General features: G+C 41.7%; 1 protein-coding gene across 1 annotated transcript in view; it reads right to left on the bottom strand.

Moving 5' to 3' along the window:
• Positions 1–424: 424 nt before the first annotated feature.
• The window catches only part of sdha (succinate dehydrogenase complex, subunit A, flavoprotein (Fp)), a 65,159-nt gene continuing 47,698 nt past the window's right edge, over positions 425–17,885 (bottom strand). The window contains exons 12-15 of the mRNA XM_070890382.1: positions 14,749–14,860; positions 12,712–12,842; positions 2,459–2,572; positions 425–1,236 (exon numbers count right to left, since the gene is read on the bottom strand). Coding sequence (XP_070746483.1) covers positions 1,150–1,236; positions 2,459–2,572; positions 12,712–12,842; positions 14,749–14,860 — 444 coding nt within the window. The 3' untranslated portion in view covers positions 425–1,149. The remainder of the gene's footprint in view (positions 1,237–2,458; positions 2,573–12,711; positions 12,843–14,748; positions 14,861–17,885) is intronic.

Raw genomic sequence — 17,885 nt, 5'->3', positions numbered from 1 at the left:
TATAATTCAGGCCGACACTGTTGGAGGCTTTTTCTTTTGGATGAGACATTAAATCAAGAGAAGTCTGCCCTCTTGACTGAATGCAACAAATCCCAAGGCACTATTCTAAGAACAGGGGTGTTCTCCCCAGTGACCTGGCCAATATTTATCCCTCAACTGACACACAGATTATTTAGTCATTTATTTCAATGTTGTTTGTGAGACCTTGCTGTGCACAAATTGGCTGCCGGGTTTCATACATTACAACAATGACTACACTTCAAAAGTACTTCATTGGTAGTAAAGAGCTTTGGAACATCCTGAGGTCGTGAAAGATGCGATATAAATGCAACCCTGTCATTTTAGATATGGATTTTGTTATTTTCATGAGTAAAATTCACATATGAATATAGTTATGAAAATGTCTCAAACAGAATGACAATACTTTGGAAGTGTTGAACCCTGCTTTATTCACATGAACTACGATAAGCAAATCAAAGTAAATCAATATGAACTTTCAAGTAAAACTTTTATACATTTTATCAGCAAATGTGACCAATGCATAATAAACAACCAAAGCATTGAAGATGAATTGTACGCCACAGCTCTCCCAGGCATGTGCTACACTGGTATTGTCCTTCAGCAGCCAAATAAATGCTGTTGTCATGACTTTGAAAATGTCCCACTGAATTGCACTCATCCTCAACATTTATTCCGTATCAGAGGAAAGATAGAATAATCATCAACACAAAAATTATTCTGCGAGAGGCTTTTACAACTTTAAGAACATAGTCACCTGGCATTGCAATGAATTTATATTTTATTGAACTGGCAGAGAAACCTCTTGTATCTTCAACAGATTGCATGCTCTCTGATGCTGCTGGATAACTACACAGTCAACTGAAAATAGAGAGGGCGTTTTTATGGTACTGTATGTATAAACACAACACTGCTCATGTAGATATAGCAGTCACACCAATATTAGAAATGCAGCTCATTTTTTACAATATACATATAGTTAGAAAATATGTAGAATTCCCAGAAAGGACAGTTCAAAACGGATCATATTTTGCAATTACAATATTGTTTGTAATTTTATTAAATATAGCAACAGGTAGCTATTTTTATTATGCCAATCTAGTTTTATTGGATGTACCAGCCTAGTTGAATTTAATAAGAACGAATTGCTGGTGGAACTGAGGCACAGTCTTCTGCATCCAACGTTGTGTCAATTACAGGTCGGTACTGCAACGTAACCTAGAATTTAAAACAAAGTTACAAATAAATGCTCGAAACAGAAGCATGTTTAGAGCCCTTTACCCTTGCCTCTCCCAGCACCTCTACTTCAATTCAGCAACACATTCCAAGGATTTGGCACTGCGAGGGGATTTCGATCTTTTCTGTGTGGAGAATGACCAACAGAAATGGACATACTCCCCAGGATACCCATCCTCATTTCAAAAAGACCATAAGAAAATAACATTAACTCAGAAAGTGCTGTAAGTCAACTAATAGGGGAAAATGAGACAGTTCCACAGAGACAAAAAACTGATGACTCCCAGCATCCGCTGAGACTCCCCCACCTCCCAGTTTTAAAACCTATGCTCCAAATCTAATAGGATAACTGCATGAAAGCTGACTTAATTGAAGCCAAGTTTAATTTAGTGCATTCGTGCTTCACATTTACTGTTTACCTCTTGTCATAAGCACATGCTCCTAATTAGTGTATTATAGAAACCCCATGTGAAGTTTGATTAGGAACACTACATTTCAGATGCTCCATATTAATTAGACTCTACTGCACACAAGCTCTTGCACAGCAAGCCTTTGGCTCAGAGGTAGCATTCCTGCCTGTGTCAGCAGGTGCAGGGTTCGAACCCGACTCCAGTCTCGATGAGTAGACTGGAGCTCCGACTTTGAATTCTGGGTTGATATTCAGCGGGATGCTCATGTCTGGTGGGTGTGGGTGGCACCCTCCTTCATATGGGTCGTGAGAGCCCATAAAACCCTTTTGCCATATCGGACTAACCACCCTATTGACTGGTATAAAGATGGCTATGGCCATGGAAGGAACGTTCACGTCATGGCCTGTCAGACTGTTAATCAGCCTGCAAATCCTTCTGTGACTTCACATTCTTCTCCCAGGGACAAATGTGAAGCTACAAAAAACCCAGCAGTTTTACGTCAAGGATTTCATGTATTCCACTTGCCTCATCGTACAGAGCTGCCCACGATTTTCTGACCATTAATTTTAACAATGCAGTCATGGGTACAGCATCTGTAATTTCCCAATTTATGTGGCCAGGAAGTAAGGACTAGCGGTGACAGCAACATTTGTAAAATTGACCCATTGATATTAAAAACTTGTAATTACAAAAAAATGCTTTATCCTGGTGCAGTGGTACTTTTAGTAATGAACAGCATTCAAGGAATCTGCTTGTGCAAACTATCTTCCGTTTGCTGCAGTCAACAATCTCACCTTTCCAGTCTTGGGATCCACATGTGAGAGTGTGTGCTTTCGCCAATGTTCATTGAATGTTTTTTTCTCTTGGCCTTGCAATGGTTTTGAAAAGTCATACTCATCGATTCTCACCTAAAATGAGAACAGAAATCAGAAAGAGAAAAAAATTGCTGCACGCAGAAACATCCTCAATCCTTTGTCTTTCAAATGAGATGTTAAACCGAGGCCCCATTTGCTCACTCAGGTGGGTGGAAAAGAACCTATAGCATTATTCAAAGAAGAGCAGAGAAGTTCTCCCCTGTGTCTTGGCCAATATTTATCTGTCAACCAACAACACTAAAACAGATTATTTTGTCATTATCACATTGCTATTTGTAGGACCTTGCTGTGTACAAATTGGCTGCCATGTTTCCTACATTACATTAGTGACTGCACTTCAAAAGAACTTCATTGGTTGTAAAACACTTTAGGATGTTCTGAGGTCATGAAAGGCACTGTATAAATGCAAGTTCTTTTTTCCTTTTCCCACTACCAGGTTTCCAAATACTCAGGGACTGATTATCTGAATGCACAGTCCAGGTATGAAGCCTTCCCTGTTAGGAGCACATATTGGGCTATCACATGTACACTCCCACAAATTTCTACTGTTTAATTTTAACGGGTGGGAAATCACAAAGCGTGCTTACAATTTCCCAACGTACACTCCCAGGAAGCTTTATGTTAGGAGCCACTTTCTGAAAAATGGGCTCTCTAAAACAAACCCACCAGGGCTATTTTAAAATGGGCTCGTTAAAACAACCCCAGTGCCATTAGAAAATACAGACTCCCACTGCTATTTGAAAATATGCCTGCTAAAACAGACCCCCACTGGAATTTGAAAATCATTCTCTAAAACAGACCCCCACTGGTATTTGAAAAGCTATCAAAACCAGAGAGGTACATCCTAGCTTACAGAACAAAAATACATTCAATTAGGATGCTTTTAATAATCATTAGAAATTGACTCTCAGTTTGCTTTCTCTTGCACTCCCCTCTCCCTATAAAAATGGAGCCTTTCTTCCAAACCTTACTGCAACTTTTATTTGGAATTACTCTACATTTGTTTTTCTCCTCAAAGTGGTGACTTGTACTGGGCAAGCTTTCCTTATGGCGAGCAGCCCGCGTGTATCTCATCCAAGTGAGCAACCATCAGGCATGAGCTTGGATGTTGCTGGCAAGCTGTTCGACTGTGGGGTGCAGGAGATGAAGTACAAACATTAAAAAGTAAAATTGTGTTTGGAAGCATTCATATGGTTAAAGAAAAAAATAATTCTATTTATAGGTTTATAAATTCTGTAGAGAACTAGCAATGTAGTGAAGGATTTAAAAAGAAAGGCTTGCATTTATATAGTACCTTTCATGACCTCAGGATGTCCCAAAGCGCTTTACAGCCAATGCAGTATTTTTTTGAAGTGTGGTCACTGTTGGGAAATATAGCAGCCAATTTGCACTCAAATAGCAATGAGATAATGACCCAATAATCTCTTTTTAGTGAAGTTGGTTGAGGGATCAATATTGTCCAGGATACTGGGGAGAGCTCCTTGTTTTCTTCAAATAGTGCCACCTGAGAGGGCATGCAGGACCTTGGTTTATTATCTCATCCGAAAGACGGCACCTTCGACATTGCAGCACTCCCTCACTGCACTGGATTGTCAGCCTAGATTATGTGCTCAAGTTTTTGGAGTGGAGCTTGAACCCACAATCTAATGACTCAGCTTACACATGCCACAGTTGACACTTAGAGAATTTTGTCCAGGAAATTGGGAGAACTACCTGCTCTTCTTCAAATAGTGCCAAATGATCTTTTACAATCACCTGAAACAGGCAGACAGGGTCTCAGTTTAATATCTCCTCTGAAAGATAGCACATCTGACAGTACTGCATTGAATTGTCAGCCTACATAGTAGGCTCAGGTGCTGTAGTGGGGTTTGAACCCACGACTTTCTGCCTCAGGGGCAAGAGTGCTCCAAGCTAACTTTTTAAATCGTTTTTATGCACAGATCTCAATAAAGACAATGGCCCAAAAATTGCGGCCGGAGGCCTCCTGTGGCCGAAGGCCTCCGACCGAATTTCTTTAACGAAAATACCTGGTGGATCCGGAGGAACAAAGGATTGTGCTCCGAGGCTTAGTTTTGAAGTCCAGCGCATGGAACATATCCTGGGATCACGTGGAACTGGACCACCAATCACAATGCAGTAATGGGAGCTCCGAGCATTTGTGAGGCCTCTTCGGGTGCGTGCGCACATCGTACACACCCAGAGAGGCTGCAATTTTCGGACCAAAATCTACACATGGTGCGAGTAATTCCTTTTTATCAATTAACCATCTCAACCAACTGTTTCTAGCTGAACAGGTTCTTAGCCTGAAAGGACAAATGGTAGAGATCAGCATTGCACTGGCTCATGGCCGTCGATAGATATCAGCAGCTGTCATAGCTGCCAGCTGCAAACTATCTCCAGATAAAGTCCCAATCTTAACTGGGACACTAAGATGCCCAAGTAAAGGTGAGTTACTTTCTTACACAAATGGAAAGAAAAATCAAAGGAGAGTCAACTCAGTCCACTCTTAAACCAATAACCAGAAGCGAAACATTTGGAGAGAACAGGGAGTAGGTTGCAAGTTTGCTGCCATCTGGGAAATGGTGAGAGCTGTGAGGAGGATGCTAAGAGGCTGCAGGATGACTTAGACAGGTTAGGTGAGTGGGCAAATGCATGGCAGATGCAGTATAATGTGGATAAATGTGAGGTTATCCACTTTGGTGGCAAAAATGTGAAGGCAGAATATTATCTGAATGGCGGCAGATTAGGAAAGGGGGAGGTGCAACGAGACCTGGGTGTCATGGTACATCAGTCATTGAAAGCTGGCATGCAGGTACAACAGGCGGTGAAGGTGGCAAATGGTATGTTGGCCTTCATAGCTAGGGGATTGGAGTATAGGAGCAGGGAGGTCTTACTGCAGTTGTACAGGGCCTTGGTGAGGTTGCACCTGGAATATTGTGTTCAGTTTTGGTCTCTTAATCTGAGGAAGGATGCTCTTGCTATTGAAGGAGTGCAGCGAAGATTCACCAGACCGATTCCCGAGATGACAGGACTGACATATGAGGAGAGACTGGATCGACTGGGCCTGTATTCACTGGAGTTTAGAAGAATGAGAGGGGATCTTATAGAAACATATAATATTCTGACAGGATTGGACAGGTTAGAGACAGGAAGAATGTTCCCAATGTTGGGGAAGTCCAGAACCAGGGGTCACAGTCTAAGGGGTAAGCCATTTAGGACCATGACGAGGAAAAACTTCTTCACTCAGAGAGTTGTGAACCTGTGGCATTCTCTACCGCAGAGTGTTGTTGATGCCAGTTCATTAGATATATTCAAGAGGGAGTTTGATATGGCCCTTATGGCTAAAGGGATCAAGGGATATGGAGAGAAAGCAGGAAAGGGGTACTTAGATGAATGATCAGCCATGATCTTATTGAATGGTGGTGCAGGCTCGAAGGGCCAAATGGCCTACTCCTGCACCTATTTTCTATGTATCTATGTTACTAGCAGAGGGAGTCAGAAAAAAGTACCGGTGGCAGGGGTGAGAAATAGTAACAGTTGGCTCCAGTGTGCAATAGATGTAATGTTCTCGGGAATATTTACATCATGGGGAGATATTTTCACTGTTTGCTGTCAATGGCAAGATATTACATGGAATTATATACAACTTACAATCATAGGCCCCAAGTTTCGTCCCGCGGCGAAAACGGTGCACCTCCGAGCCTATTTTTCGCGCCGAAAACTGCGCCTAAAAAAAAGTCCGATATTCTCGAGCTCCTTGGAGCTCGATGTCTGCTTGGCGCGGCGCGCTCTTCGCAGCAGGGGGCGGAGCCTAACACTCGCGCCGATTTTCTAAGTAGCAGGGGGCGGGTACAATTTTAATTTGCCTTCGTGGTGCCGGCAACCCTGCGCGTGCGTGTTGGAGCGTGCGCGCACGCGCAGTCTCACGCAAACATTGGCACTCGGCCATTTTTTAAAATACTGCAGAAAAAGTGAAGATTTGTTTCTTGGACCCCTGCAAAGGCTTGTAATTTAATTTTTTTGATATTTCTGTGTGCGGGAGTGCTTTTAGCAGCACTGCTGAATAAATCACCTGCTGAATTCAGTGAGTTCAGCTTTTCACTGCTAAACTTGCAGAACCGGTGCTGCATTGGTGCATGCAAATTAAGGATTGTGTGTTTGGAGAAATAAGAGTGCCAATTCAACTTTGCAATAATACGTGGTGTTGACAATGCAGCACCCATTCTGCAAATTTAAATATAAAACTGTCTATGTGGCTGCCTCTCCCTGTCCAAATGGCCTCAGTCCCCCTCACAGCTCGAAGGCTGCTGCTGTATCTTCGGCTGCCGGCCAGCCACTGACGCCGCTGATAGCCTATGGCCAAATGGCCTCACGTCCGTCCGCTGCTGATTCTTTGGCTGCCGGCCAGCCACTGACGCCGCCCCTAAAGCGTGGCCGAATGGCCTCAAGAACCTTAATGAGCTGCGTGTGTCCTGCATTGATTCTTCGGCTGCCAGCCAGCCACTGACGCCGCTGCTATCTCATGGCCGAATGGCCTCACATCGGTCCGCTGATTCTTCGGCTGCCGGCCAGCCACTGACGCCGCTGATATCTCATGGCCGAATGGCCTCGGGTCCGTCCGGTGCTGCTTCTTCGCGGCCAGCCACGAAGAGAATGAAGGCCTGCCTCAAGCACTGCAGCTCAGCTCGAAGCTTGCTGCCGCTGCCGTCGAGACACTGACGCCACACCCCTGCCTGAAGCACTTTCACACAGGTAGGAACATGGTTTATTTAATCTTTTCTTTGCTTATAAATTTTTATTCAGTTTGGATTTATTTGTATAATATTTGTATAAGTATAACTAAGGATTGATTGTAGAATTTAATGACTTCCCTTCCCCTCCCTCCCCCCCCACCTTGTTCCCTACGCCTAATTTGTAACCTACGCCTGATTTTCTAAAGTGTAGACAAGGTTTTTTCGAGCGTACAAAAATCTTCACTTACTCCATTCTAAGTTAGTTTGGAGTAAGTTTTCACTCACGAAACTTTGAAATCAGGCGTAAGTGGCCGGACACGTCCCCTTTTGAAAAGAAAATTCTGTTCCAAAGTGAAACTGTTCTAACTGACTAGAACTGGAGCAAACTAAATGTCGAGAATTCTGATTTCTAAGATACTCCATTCTACACCAGTTGCTCCTAAAAATCAGGAGCAAATCATGTGGAAACTTGGGGCCAACGAAACTTACAGCACAGAAGGAGGCCATTCAACCTGTTGTGCCTGTGCTGGCTGAAAGAGCAGTCATGCTTAGTCCCTTATCCCCGCTTTTTGTTCGTAACGCTGTAAGCTCCTCATCCTGAAGTATCTGTCCAACTCCCTTTAAAATTATTTTTAGAATTAGCTTGCACCACCTTTTCAGGTAGAGCGTTCCAGATCCCAACCCCGAGTTTAAAAAAATCTCATCTCCCCTCTAGATCTTTTTCCAATGATTTTGAATCGATGACCTCTAGTTAATGTCCCACTCGCCAGAGGGAATAGTTTTTCCCTATTTAACTCTATCAAAACCTCTCATCATCTTGAAAATCTCAAGTAGGTTGTCTCTTAACCTCCTCTGTTCCAAGGAGAACAGTCTTAACTTTTCCAACTTCTCCTCATAACGGAAGCCCCTCATCTCTGGTAGCATCTTGGCAAAACTCCCCTGTACCCTTTCTAAGGCCTTCACATCTTTCCTGGTGTGGTGCCCAGAACTGTCCACAATACTCCAGCTGAGGCCTAACCAGTGATTTATAAAGTTCGAGCATGATCTCTTTGCTTTTATATTCCATTTCTCTATTTATAAACCCAGGTAACCCATATGCTTTTTAAACCACCATATCAACAATGTTGCTCCCTATGCCCGAGTCTAGGTCGTTTGTAAAAATTGCAAAGAGTAATGGACCCAAAACTGACCCTTGGGGAGCACAACTGCAAACCACCTACTAGTCTGAAAAACATCCATCCACGACCACGCTTTGTTTCCGGTCACTGAGCCAATTTTGGATCCATACCGTCACTTTCCCCTTAATAACTTAGGCTTCCAACTTCTTAGTAAGCCTCTATGTGGCACTTTTTCAAATGCCTTCCGAAAATCCCTATGTAAAACTTCTACTACACTACCTTGATCAACCTTCTGTTACCTCATCAAATAATTCAATCAAGTTCAACAGACACGATTTACCTTTAACAAATTCATGCTGACTCTCCTTGATTAACCCATACCTTTCCAAATGGAAGTGTATTTTGTCCCCGATAATGGTTTCCGATAACTTCCCCACCACTGATGTTGGGCTGACTGCCCTGTAGTTTCCTGATTTATCCCTCTCCCCTTTCTTAAAATAGTGGTATAATCTTAGCAATCCTCCAGTCCTCTGGCACTACTCCTGTATCCAATGAGGATTGAAAGATTGCGACCAATGCCTCTGTTATTCCTACCTTTGCTTCTTTCAACAACCAAGGATGAATCCCATCTGGACCAGGTGACTTACCCACTTTCAGTAACGATAATATTTTTAGTACGTTTTCTCTATCTATTATTAACCTACAGCACAGAAACAGGCCACTCGGCCTAACTGGTCTATGCCAGCGATGATGCTCCACATGAACCACCTCCCTACTTCATCTAACCCTTCTATTCCTTTCTCCCTCATGTACTTATCTAGCTTCCTCTTAAATGCATCTATGCTATTTGGCTCAACTACTTCATGTGGTAGCAAGTTTCACCTTTTAACCAGTCTCTGAGTAAAGAAGTTTTTCCTCAATTCCTTATTGGATTTATTAATGACTATCTTATATTTATGGCCTCTAGTTTTGGATTCCCTCACAAGCGGAAACATTTTCTCTACATCTACTCTATCAAACGCCTTTATAATCTTAACGATCTCTATTAGGTTACCCCTCAGCCTTCTCTTTTCTAGAGAAAAGAGCCCTAGCCTAATCTGGTATCATTCTAATAAATATTTTTTGCACGGTCTTCAATGCCTCTATACCCTTTTTGTAATACGGAGATCATAACTGTGTAGAGTGTGGTCTAAGGTTCAAATCAAGGTTAACATAACTTTTCTGCTTTTCAATTCTATTCCTCTAGAACTGAACCTGTGCTTTGTTTGCATTTGTAGGCCTTGTTAACTTGCATTGCTACTTTTAATGATTTGTGAATCTGTACTCCTAGATCTCTTTGCACCTCTACCCCATTTAGTCTCTTATTTTTCAAGGAGTATGTGGCCTTCTTATTTTGCCTACCAAAATGCACCAACTCACACATATCTATATTGAAGTTCATTTGCCATTTACATGCCCATTCTGCAAGTTTATTAATATCTTCTTTTATCTTGTCACTGTTTTCCTCAATATACCCCCAATTTGATGTTATCCACAAATTTTGAAATTGCATTGCCAATTCCTGAGCCCAAATTATTTATGTAAATAGTGAACAGTGGTCCCAGCACTGATCCCTGTGGACCACTTCCTACCTTTTACCAGTCTGTGTAATTGCCATTAACCCTACTCTGTTTTCTGTTTTGTAGCCAGCTTGCTATCCATTCTGCTACTTATTCACTGACTCCACATGTGCTGACCTTAATGTCATGAGAGTATTCCCATGACTATCAAAGGCTTTTGGAAATCCAAATCTATTATGTCTACTGCATTACCCATACCTACTGGTTGGTCAAGCAAAACTTTCTCTTTTGGAATCTGTGCTGACTACTTATTATAATTTCAGTTTCTAGATGCTTTCTATTACATCTTTGAGTAAAGATTCCATTATCTTTCCTACCACCAATGTTAAGCCATTTTGTCTATAGTTCCCTGGATTTGTTCTATTTCCCTTTTTAAATACAGGAATAACATTAGCTGTCTACCAGTCCTCATATTCCCTTTCCTAATTAAAAAAAAATATATAATATAGTGTCTCTGCTATTGGTTCCCTTGATTCTTTTAGTTTGCACAGATGCAATCCATTCAGGCCAGAGATTTCATCCTCTCAAGTTTAAGTTTGACTAGTTTATCAATTATTCCCCCCGCCCCCACTACCATTTCTACCGTAACTGTCTATATATCTTTGTAGATCTATTCTTCTGTTGTCAGGTCTGCCCCGTTAAGTCTCCTTGGTAAATACTGAGGCAAAGTAATTTTTCAATATTTCTGTCATTTCGCTGTCATTACCTGTGAGTTTATCTTGTGCGTACCTTAGTGGCCCTATCCCTATTCTGACTTTCCTTTTGTTATTTATGTGTCTGTAGAATACTTTATTCTTTCTTTTTATATTCCTTGATAATTTAATTGCCTTCGTAATTGTTTTTATAACTTCTTTCGCATTCCCTTTTGTCATCTCCTTTATTATCTATGTACTTAGTGTATGCCTTTCTCTTTAATTTCAATTTTGTCTTCACCTCTTTATTCATCCATGGTTTCATCATTGGTTAGCTTGCTCTTGTGTTTTAGCAGAATAAATTTCTCCTGAATTATATTGATCATCTTTTAAAATATTTCCCACTGCTGTTTTATCTTTGTTTGCAAATATTTTTTCTAGTTTTTTCTAGTTCCATTCTCATCCCCTCAAAATTAGCTTTTTATTCCAATCTATTACTTTGGTCTTTGTTGTACTTATGCCTTCCTCAATCATTATCTTAAACCTCATTCTGGTGTGATCACTATTGCTTCGATGTTCCGCTACACTTACTTCTCTCAACTGCCCTGGTTCATTTCCCATTATTAGATAAAGCAGTGTTTGCTCTCTTTTTGGGCTTCTTACATACCGGGTAAGAGTTATTGTGCTTGAAACAGCAGAAATCTTTCCCCATAGTTTTGAGACGACCAATCTTTCACTTCCATTACTGCTGGAACATGGGACATGTTGAAACATGGAGAAGGAAGAGGCAGAAAGCTTGATGGGATATTAAGGGTAGCTTAGCATATAGTATAGGGAACAAACATTTATTTTGCCTTTATTAACATGTATTTTCTTTATATATTCACATAGGTAATTACAATTAACTTGTGAGCGAAATGAACTAACTTGATAAGAGAACATGATGGGAGATTAAAAGCTAACTTAACATACAGAAACGTAATTGAAAGACCGTGCCTGAACTTTGAAAAAAACTTGCCAAAGAGTTTTTTTAAGACAGCTGCCTAGAAAACTAGATTGGACATGCAGCTGCAGAGAGTATAATAAGAAAAGACTGATAGCCAGAATGTTCTCACGGGAGGCGGGTTGGGGGCGGAGGGCCTCCGAGGCGGGTGGGAAACCCAGGAGAATGGGAAACTTCTGGACATAATGTTTTGGGAGTAGACGAGATAGTGGAAGCTATGTGTGACATGGGGTTTGGTTAAACATGGACACAATGGGAAGGTTACTAAAGGGGTGGTGTCATGCTAAGTCAGGCGACAGAAGGAATCCAATCATGACAGAAAAGGCAGAATTAAGTTTAGTAAGGGGACAAGAATCATAAAAACTGACATTTTGGTATTGAACCTGAAGTGACAACTATTTTTGTTATTACTCAAGTAAAGAGACAATGTGGATCTCTTCAACTGCATCAATTATAGCTTTGAGTCATCCATTGAGCCTACTCCATAATTCTGCTAACAATGGCACCTCTAACTTTTAAAATCAGAATTCTGTGCTCTTGCTCATGTCCCTTAATGCTCCTACTCTAAGCATCAATCTCACTTTTAAATACTTGTATGTCCTTCTGGGGCAATGTGTTCCACTTGTTTGAAACCCTTTGCGTGAAGTTGTTTTCCCCAAATCTGCTTTTAACCATCTTAACTTGAATTCTAAAATTTTGTTTGCTCTGCACATCTCTACTAGAGGCAAAGCCTGTGACTGCCCTTCATTCTCTTAGTACCTAAACCAGATCACCCTTTAACCTCATTGCCAGTTTTGAACATAACCCTAGTTTATGTGTTCTCCTATCGTAGCTCAATCCCTTTATCCCAGGTATTGTCTTGGTGAATCATTTGTTGGACTTTCATAAAACTAGTCATGTGGAGTAGATTTAATGGTATCTGTTTGGGCTCTTTCTACTCATGGTAAACACATCTGTACTCAGTAACTGGCAGTAACTCACTTGACAGTACAGTATTTCAGATACATTTTACAGGGCCAGTTTGCGCTGTATGATCTCCACAACACTGTCAAACAGATTACTCAAACCTTGAAATCCTCTCTGGCATGTGCTCCCCTGCTCTCTTTGCGAGCCTCTGCACCATAGATAGTTTGTAGAGCACACAGCATCAAATTCTGTAGCTCCAAGGTCTCAATCAGGTCAGAGTTCCAAACAATACCTGAAATAAACAACAAAGCTCTTGATAAACATGCAGTACTTGGTATACTTACTGCACATTTGAACAGGACACAAATCATTGCTTAAATTTGTTCTCGGGATGTGGGTGTTGCTGGTAATGGTGCATTTAATGCTTGACCCTCGTTACCCTGGTCAATGGCTTGCTAAACCACTTCAGAGGGAATCAAAAATCAACCACAGAGTTACATGTAGCCACAACGATTCCTTCAAGCTTTTATAACAATCTGGCAGCATTCATGGTCAATTTGCTTTCCTGGTGCCAGCCCACAATTTACCAGAGTTACTGCATTCAATTTCACAATTTGCCATGGTGGGATTTGAACTTTTAACCTTTGAGCTGCTAATCCGGTTCCATTACCACAACACCACCGTAACCATTTAAATGTGTTTCATTATGTGCTGTTATTAAAAACAATCACAATAAATTTGGGGCTTCTGAGACGGAGGCATATATTTTTGCCTATTTGAAATAAACATCAGCAGCATCACGCAGGAGGTTCGGCACCATCCAGGACAAAGCAGCCCACTTGATCACCGCCCCATTCACCAGTTTAAACATCAATTCCCTCCGCCACTGACATGCTGTGGCTGCAGTGTGCACCATTTACATGATGCACTGCAGCAACTCACCAAGATTTACTTGGCAGCACCTCCCAAAGGCTGAACCTCCACCACCCAGAAGGACAAGGACAGCATCCCTACCCTTCTTCAATGTCACTGGGCCAAAATCCTAGAACTCCCTATCTAACAGCATTGTGGGAGCACCTTCACCACATGGTCTTTAGCGTTTCAAGGTGGCGGCCTACCTCCACCACCGTCTCAAGGACAACTAGGGATGGCCAATAAATGTCGGCCTTGCCAGCGACACCCACATCCCAAAGAATGATTTTTTAAAAAAGTTTGCCTCACCACTGAATTAAACCGGTAATGCTTCGCAAAGCTGCAAAATTGGAACACTTGAAATTTGGTTCTGCATTAATTCTTGCAGCGCTGACGTGGGCAGAGTTCTGTGCATCCTGACCTAGCATCTTTGTAAAATTACTGAGGGGCTCTGGAATCAATTCGTATTATAGTAATACTACAGAGAATTAAAAATTCTAATACATGCATAAACTAAAACTCCAACAGATTCACTAATAATTGTGTGAATATTTAATAACTTGAGGGATAATTTTGAGAAATGTTACTGTTGATGTGTGAAGGCTTGCTAGCAGAGTGAGCAGCTGGCAGAATTGGAGCCGAGGCATAAAAGCCCCAGCTCCAACCCACACTCGTGTAGCGAGGATCCTCTGAAAATTAACCCTTTTAGTGCACACTTGTGCCAACAAATATGTGCCATCTAACATTCTGATGGCAATGTCAGCTGTGGCTCAGTGGGTAATACTCTCGCCTCTGGGTCAGAAGGTTCTGGGTTCAAGTCCCACTCCAGGGACTTGACCACAAAAAAAATCTAGGCTGACACTCCAGTGCAGTGCTGAGGGAGTACTGCACTGCCAGAGATGCTTTCTTTCGGATGAGATGTTAAACCGAGGCCCCACCTGCTCTCTCAAGTGGATGTAAAAGATACCATGGCACTCTTTCAAAAAAGAGCAGGGGAATTATCCCCGATGTCCTGGCCAATATTTATCCCTCAATCAACATAACAAAAACAGATTATCTGGTCATTAACACATTGCTATTTGAGGGAGCTTGCCATGTACAAATTGGCTGCCGCATTTCCTAAATTACAACAGTGGCTACACTCCAAAAGTACTTAATTGGTTGTAAAGTGCTTTGAGACATCCAGTGGTCGTGAAAGGTGCTCTATAAATCTAAATCTTTCTTTCAATCACTATTGTGACAAATAAGTGAATTTCTGAACACCAAAACAAAGGAAAAACATCTACCTCGGTCAAATGTCTTGATGTCACCCAGAGAACCATACAAGTCGGTGAGCTTCTCACACCCTTCTTTTAGCACAGAGCCTGTGCGGAACACTGCTGCGTGACTTTGCATGCACTGTTAACAGTAGGAATTAAAGGAAGATTAATCTGCAGTCTCAAGTACAGCCTTTCAATGAGCAGTACGAATAAGTTGCATCAAGTTCCTGCTTGCTAACGAGCAGAAAGATTTTATGTAAGGATATCAATTGAAATGAAAAAAATCACTTAATCCTCTCATTTTTACTGATCAATGTACCAGGTCAATTTATACTGAAATATTTATATATATCCTTTTAACATTGCCGTCACCACTGAATATGACATGAACTGACTTGAGCTAGGGTGTCTAACACTTTGCTTAGGATGCCAAGCCAAGAGAGACTGAATCCAAAGAGTGAAATATACAAGGAGTTCATCAGGAAATTTTTTTGGTAATCATACTGTGAGAAAAAATTGGTAGTTCAGCAAAGTGGAATGAACCAATTTCACTGTATGGCCAAGCCATGGGCAGTATCCAACAGACTGAGGGAAATTCTAGAATAAAATCTTCCAGAGCACAGAATTGACCAACAAAAAGCTGGCAACTTATACAATGTTAAATACCACTCTCTCTCTTTTTAGATATTAAGGGGGTAGATTTTTAACTTCCCACCTAGGTGTAAAATGGGCAATTGCACATTGGCTGTCCGTAACAGTAACCGCCTGATTTTCGCCTCCATGTTTGGATGTTGGCTTATGTATGTGAAAGTCGAATGAGTAAGGGCCAATAAATGTTTCTATTTGTAGCTTCATCATGTCTAATACAAATTTATTGTGTGTCAATTTGCAAATGTAATCTCTTAGTTTTCATTGTATCTTATATCAGAATGATACTGGGGCTTAGAGGGTTAAATTATGAGGACAGTTTGCATAAACTTGCCTTGTGATTCCTTGAGTAAAGAAGATTAAGAGGTAATCTAATCTAGGTGCCTAAAATGATTAAGGGAAGCAATAGGGTTAATACAGATAAACTATTTTCTCTGGTGGGGGAAATCAAGAATGAGGACAGAATCTTAAAATTAGAGTCAGCCTGTTCAGGAATGAAATCAGGAAGCACTTTTTCACAGAAAGGGTAGAAGAAACATGGAACATTCTTCCCTAAAAGGCTGTGGATGCTGGGGCAATTGGAGCTTTCAAGACTGAGGTACATAGATTTTATTAGTTAAGGGTATCAAGTGATATGAAGCTGAAGCGGGTAACTGGAGTTGAGGTACAGATCAGCCATGGAGCAGGCTGGAGGCGGTGAATGGATACTCCTGTTCCTGTTTGATTTCTGATCACTTTAGAATAGTGCTAGTTGCCTAAATTACAAGTTATATCAGTGAAGAAATGTAAAACCAATGACGAATGCTTCATAGGAACAGGAGTAAGCCATTCAGCCCCTTGAGCCTGTTCCGCCATTCAATGAGATCATGGCTGATCTGCATATACCCGCCTTTGGCCCATATCCCTTAATACCTTTGGTTAACAAAAAGCTAGCAATTTCCGATTTAAAGTTAACAATTGATCTAGCATCAATTGCCGTTTGCGGAAGAGAGTTCTAAACTTCTACCACCCTGTGTGTGTAGAAGTGTTTCCTAATTCCACTCCTGAAAGGTCTCTCTAATTTTTAGACTATGCCACCAGTCCTTGAATCACCAACCAGCAGAAATTGTTTCTATCTACCCTATCTGTTCCCCTTAATAGCTTGAAAACTTCGATCAGATCACCCATTAACTTCTAAATTCTAGGGAATACAATCCTAATTTTTGTAATCTCTCCTCGCAACTTAACCCCCCCCCCCACCCCCAAAGTCTCTTTGGACCTCCACTGTTTTTTTAGCTTTTCACCATTTATAAAGTACCTTGTTCTATTCTTTATAGGTATAAAGTGGATGACCTCACATTTGCCACAGTTTTGCCCATTCACTTAATTTATCAATATCCCTTTATAATTTTATGTTTTCATCTACACTGCTTACAATGACACCTATTTTTATGTCATTGGCAAATTTGGATATATGACTTTCTATGCCATCATCTAAGTCGTTAATAAATACTGTGAATAGTTGAGGCCCCAACACCCTGCCAATTTGAGTACCTACCTATGGGCCCAAGTTTCCACATGATTTGCGCCTGATTTTTAGGAGCAACTGGTGGAGAACGGACTATCTTAGAAATCGCAATTCTCCACATTTTTGTTTCTGCAGTTCTAACAGTTAGAACAGTTCCACTTTGGAACAGAATTTTTTCTTCAAAAGGGGACGTGTCCGGCCACTGATGCCTGATTTGAAAGTTTCCACAGTGAAAACGTACTCCAAACTAACTTAGAATGGAGCAAGTGAAGATTTTTGTAGAACTGAAAAAACCTGTTCTACACATTAAAAAAATCAGGCGCAGGTTACAAATTAGGCGTCCAGAACGAGGTGGGGGGGGGGGGAAGGGAGGTCATTAAAATTCTATAATAAATCCTTATTTATACTTCTACAAATATTATACAAATAAATCCAACCTGAATAAAAATTTATAAGCAAAGAAAAGATTAAATAAACCATCTTCCTACCTGTGTGAAAATGCTTCAGGCAGGAAGAATGCTGCAGCAAGCCTCACAAAACGAGGCAGCCGTTCCCGAAGGCGGGCGGGAGGGAGGGAACCGACCGAACGCAGGGGGGGGGGGAAGCCGTTCCAGACGGCGAGCGAGCGAGCAGGCGGGAGGGATCCGACCGACCGACCGAACACAGCGGGGGGGGGGGGGGGGGGGGGGAGGAGGAAGCCGTTCCAGACGGCAGGAGGGAGGGAGGGAGGGAAGAAGACAGAAGGCTGCAGGAAGCCTCAGAAATTGAGGAGCCATTTCCCGACGGCAAAAAGGGGAGGTCGTCAGGAAACGGCTGCCTCAACTTTCTGAGGCTTCCTGCAGCCTTCTCAGTGCTGATGTGCTGATGGCAATGTGCTTTTATTAAAAAATGTTCAAAAACTAAACAGCTACAAAGAACTACAAAAATGGCCGAGTGCAAATGTTTCCTTCACACTGCGAGTGTGCGAACGCTCCAACGCGCACGCGCAGCGTTGCCGGCAGGAAAAAAA

This window comes from Pristiophorus japonicus, chromosome 1 (assembly GCF_044704955.1).
Source record: "Pristiophorus japonicus isolate sPriJap1 chromosome 1, sPriJap1.hap1, whole genome shotgun sequence".
Lineage (NCBI taxonomy): Eukaryota > Metazoa > Chordata > Chondrichthyes > Pristiophoridae > Pristiophorus > Pristiophorus japonicus.
Note: the sequence above shows the minus strand (reverse complement) of the source record. Positions and strands in the feature narration are given on the sequence as shown.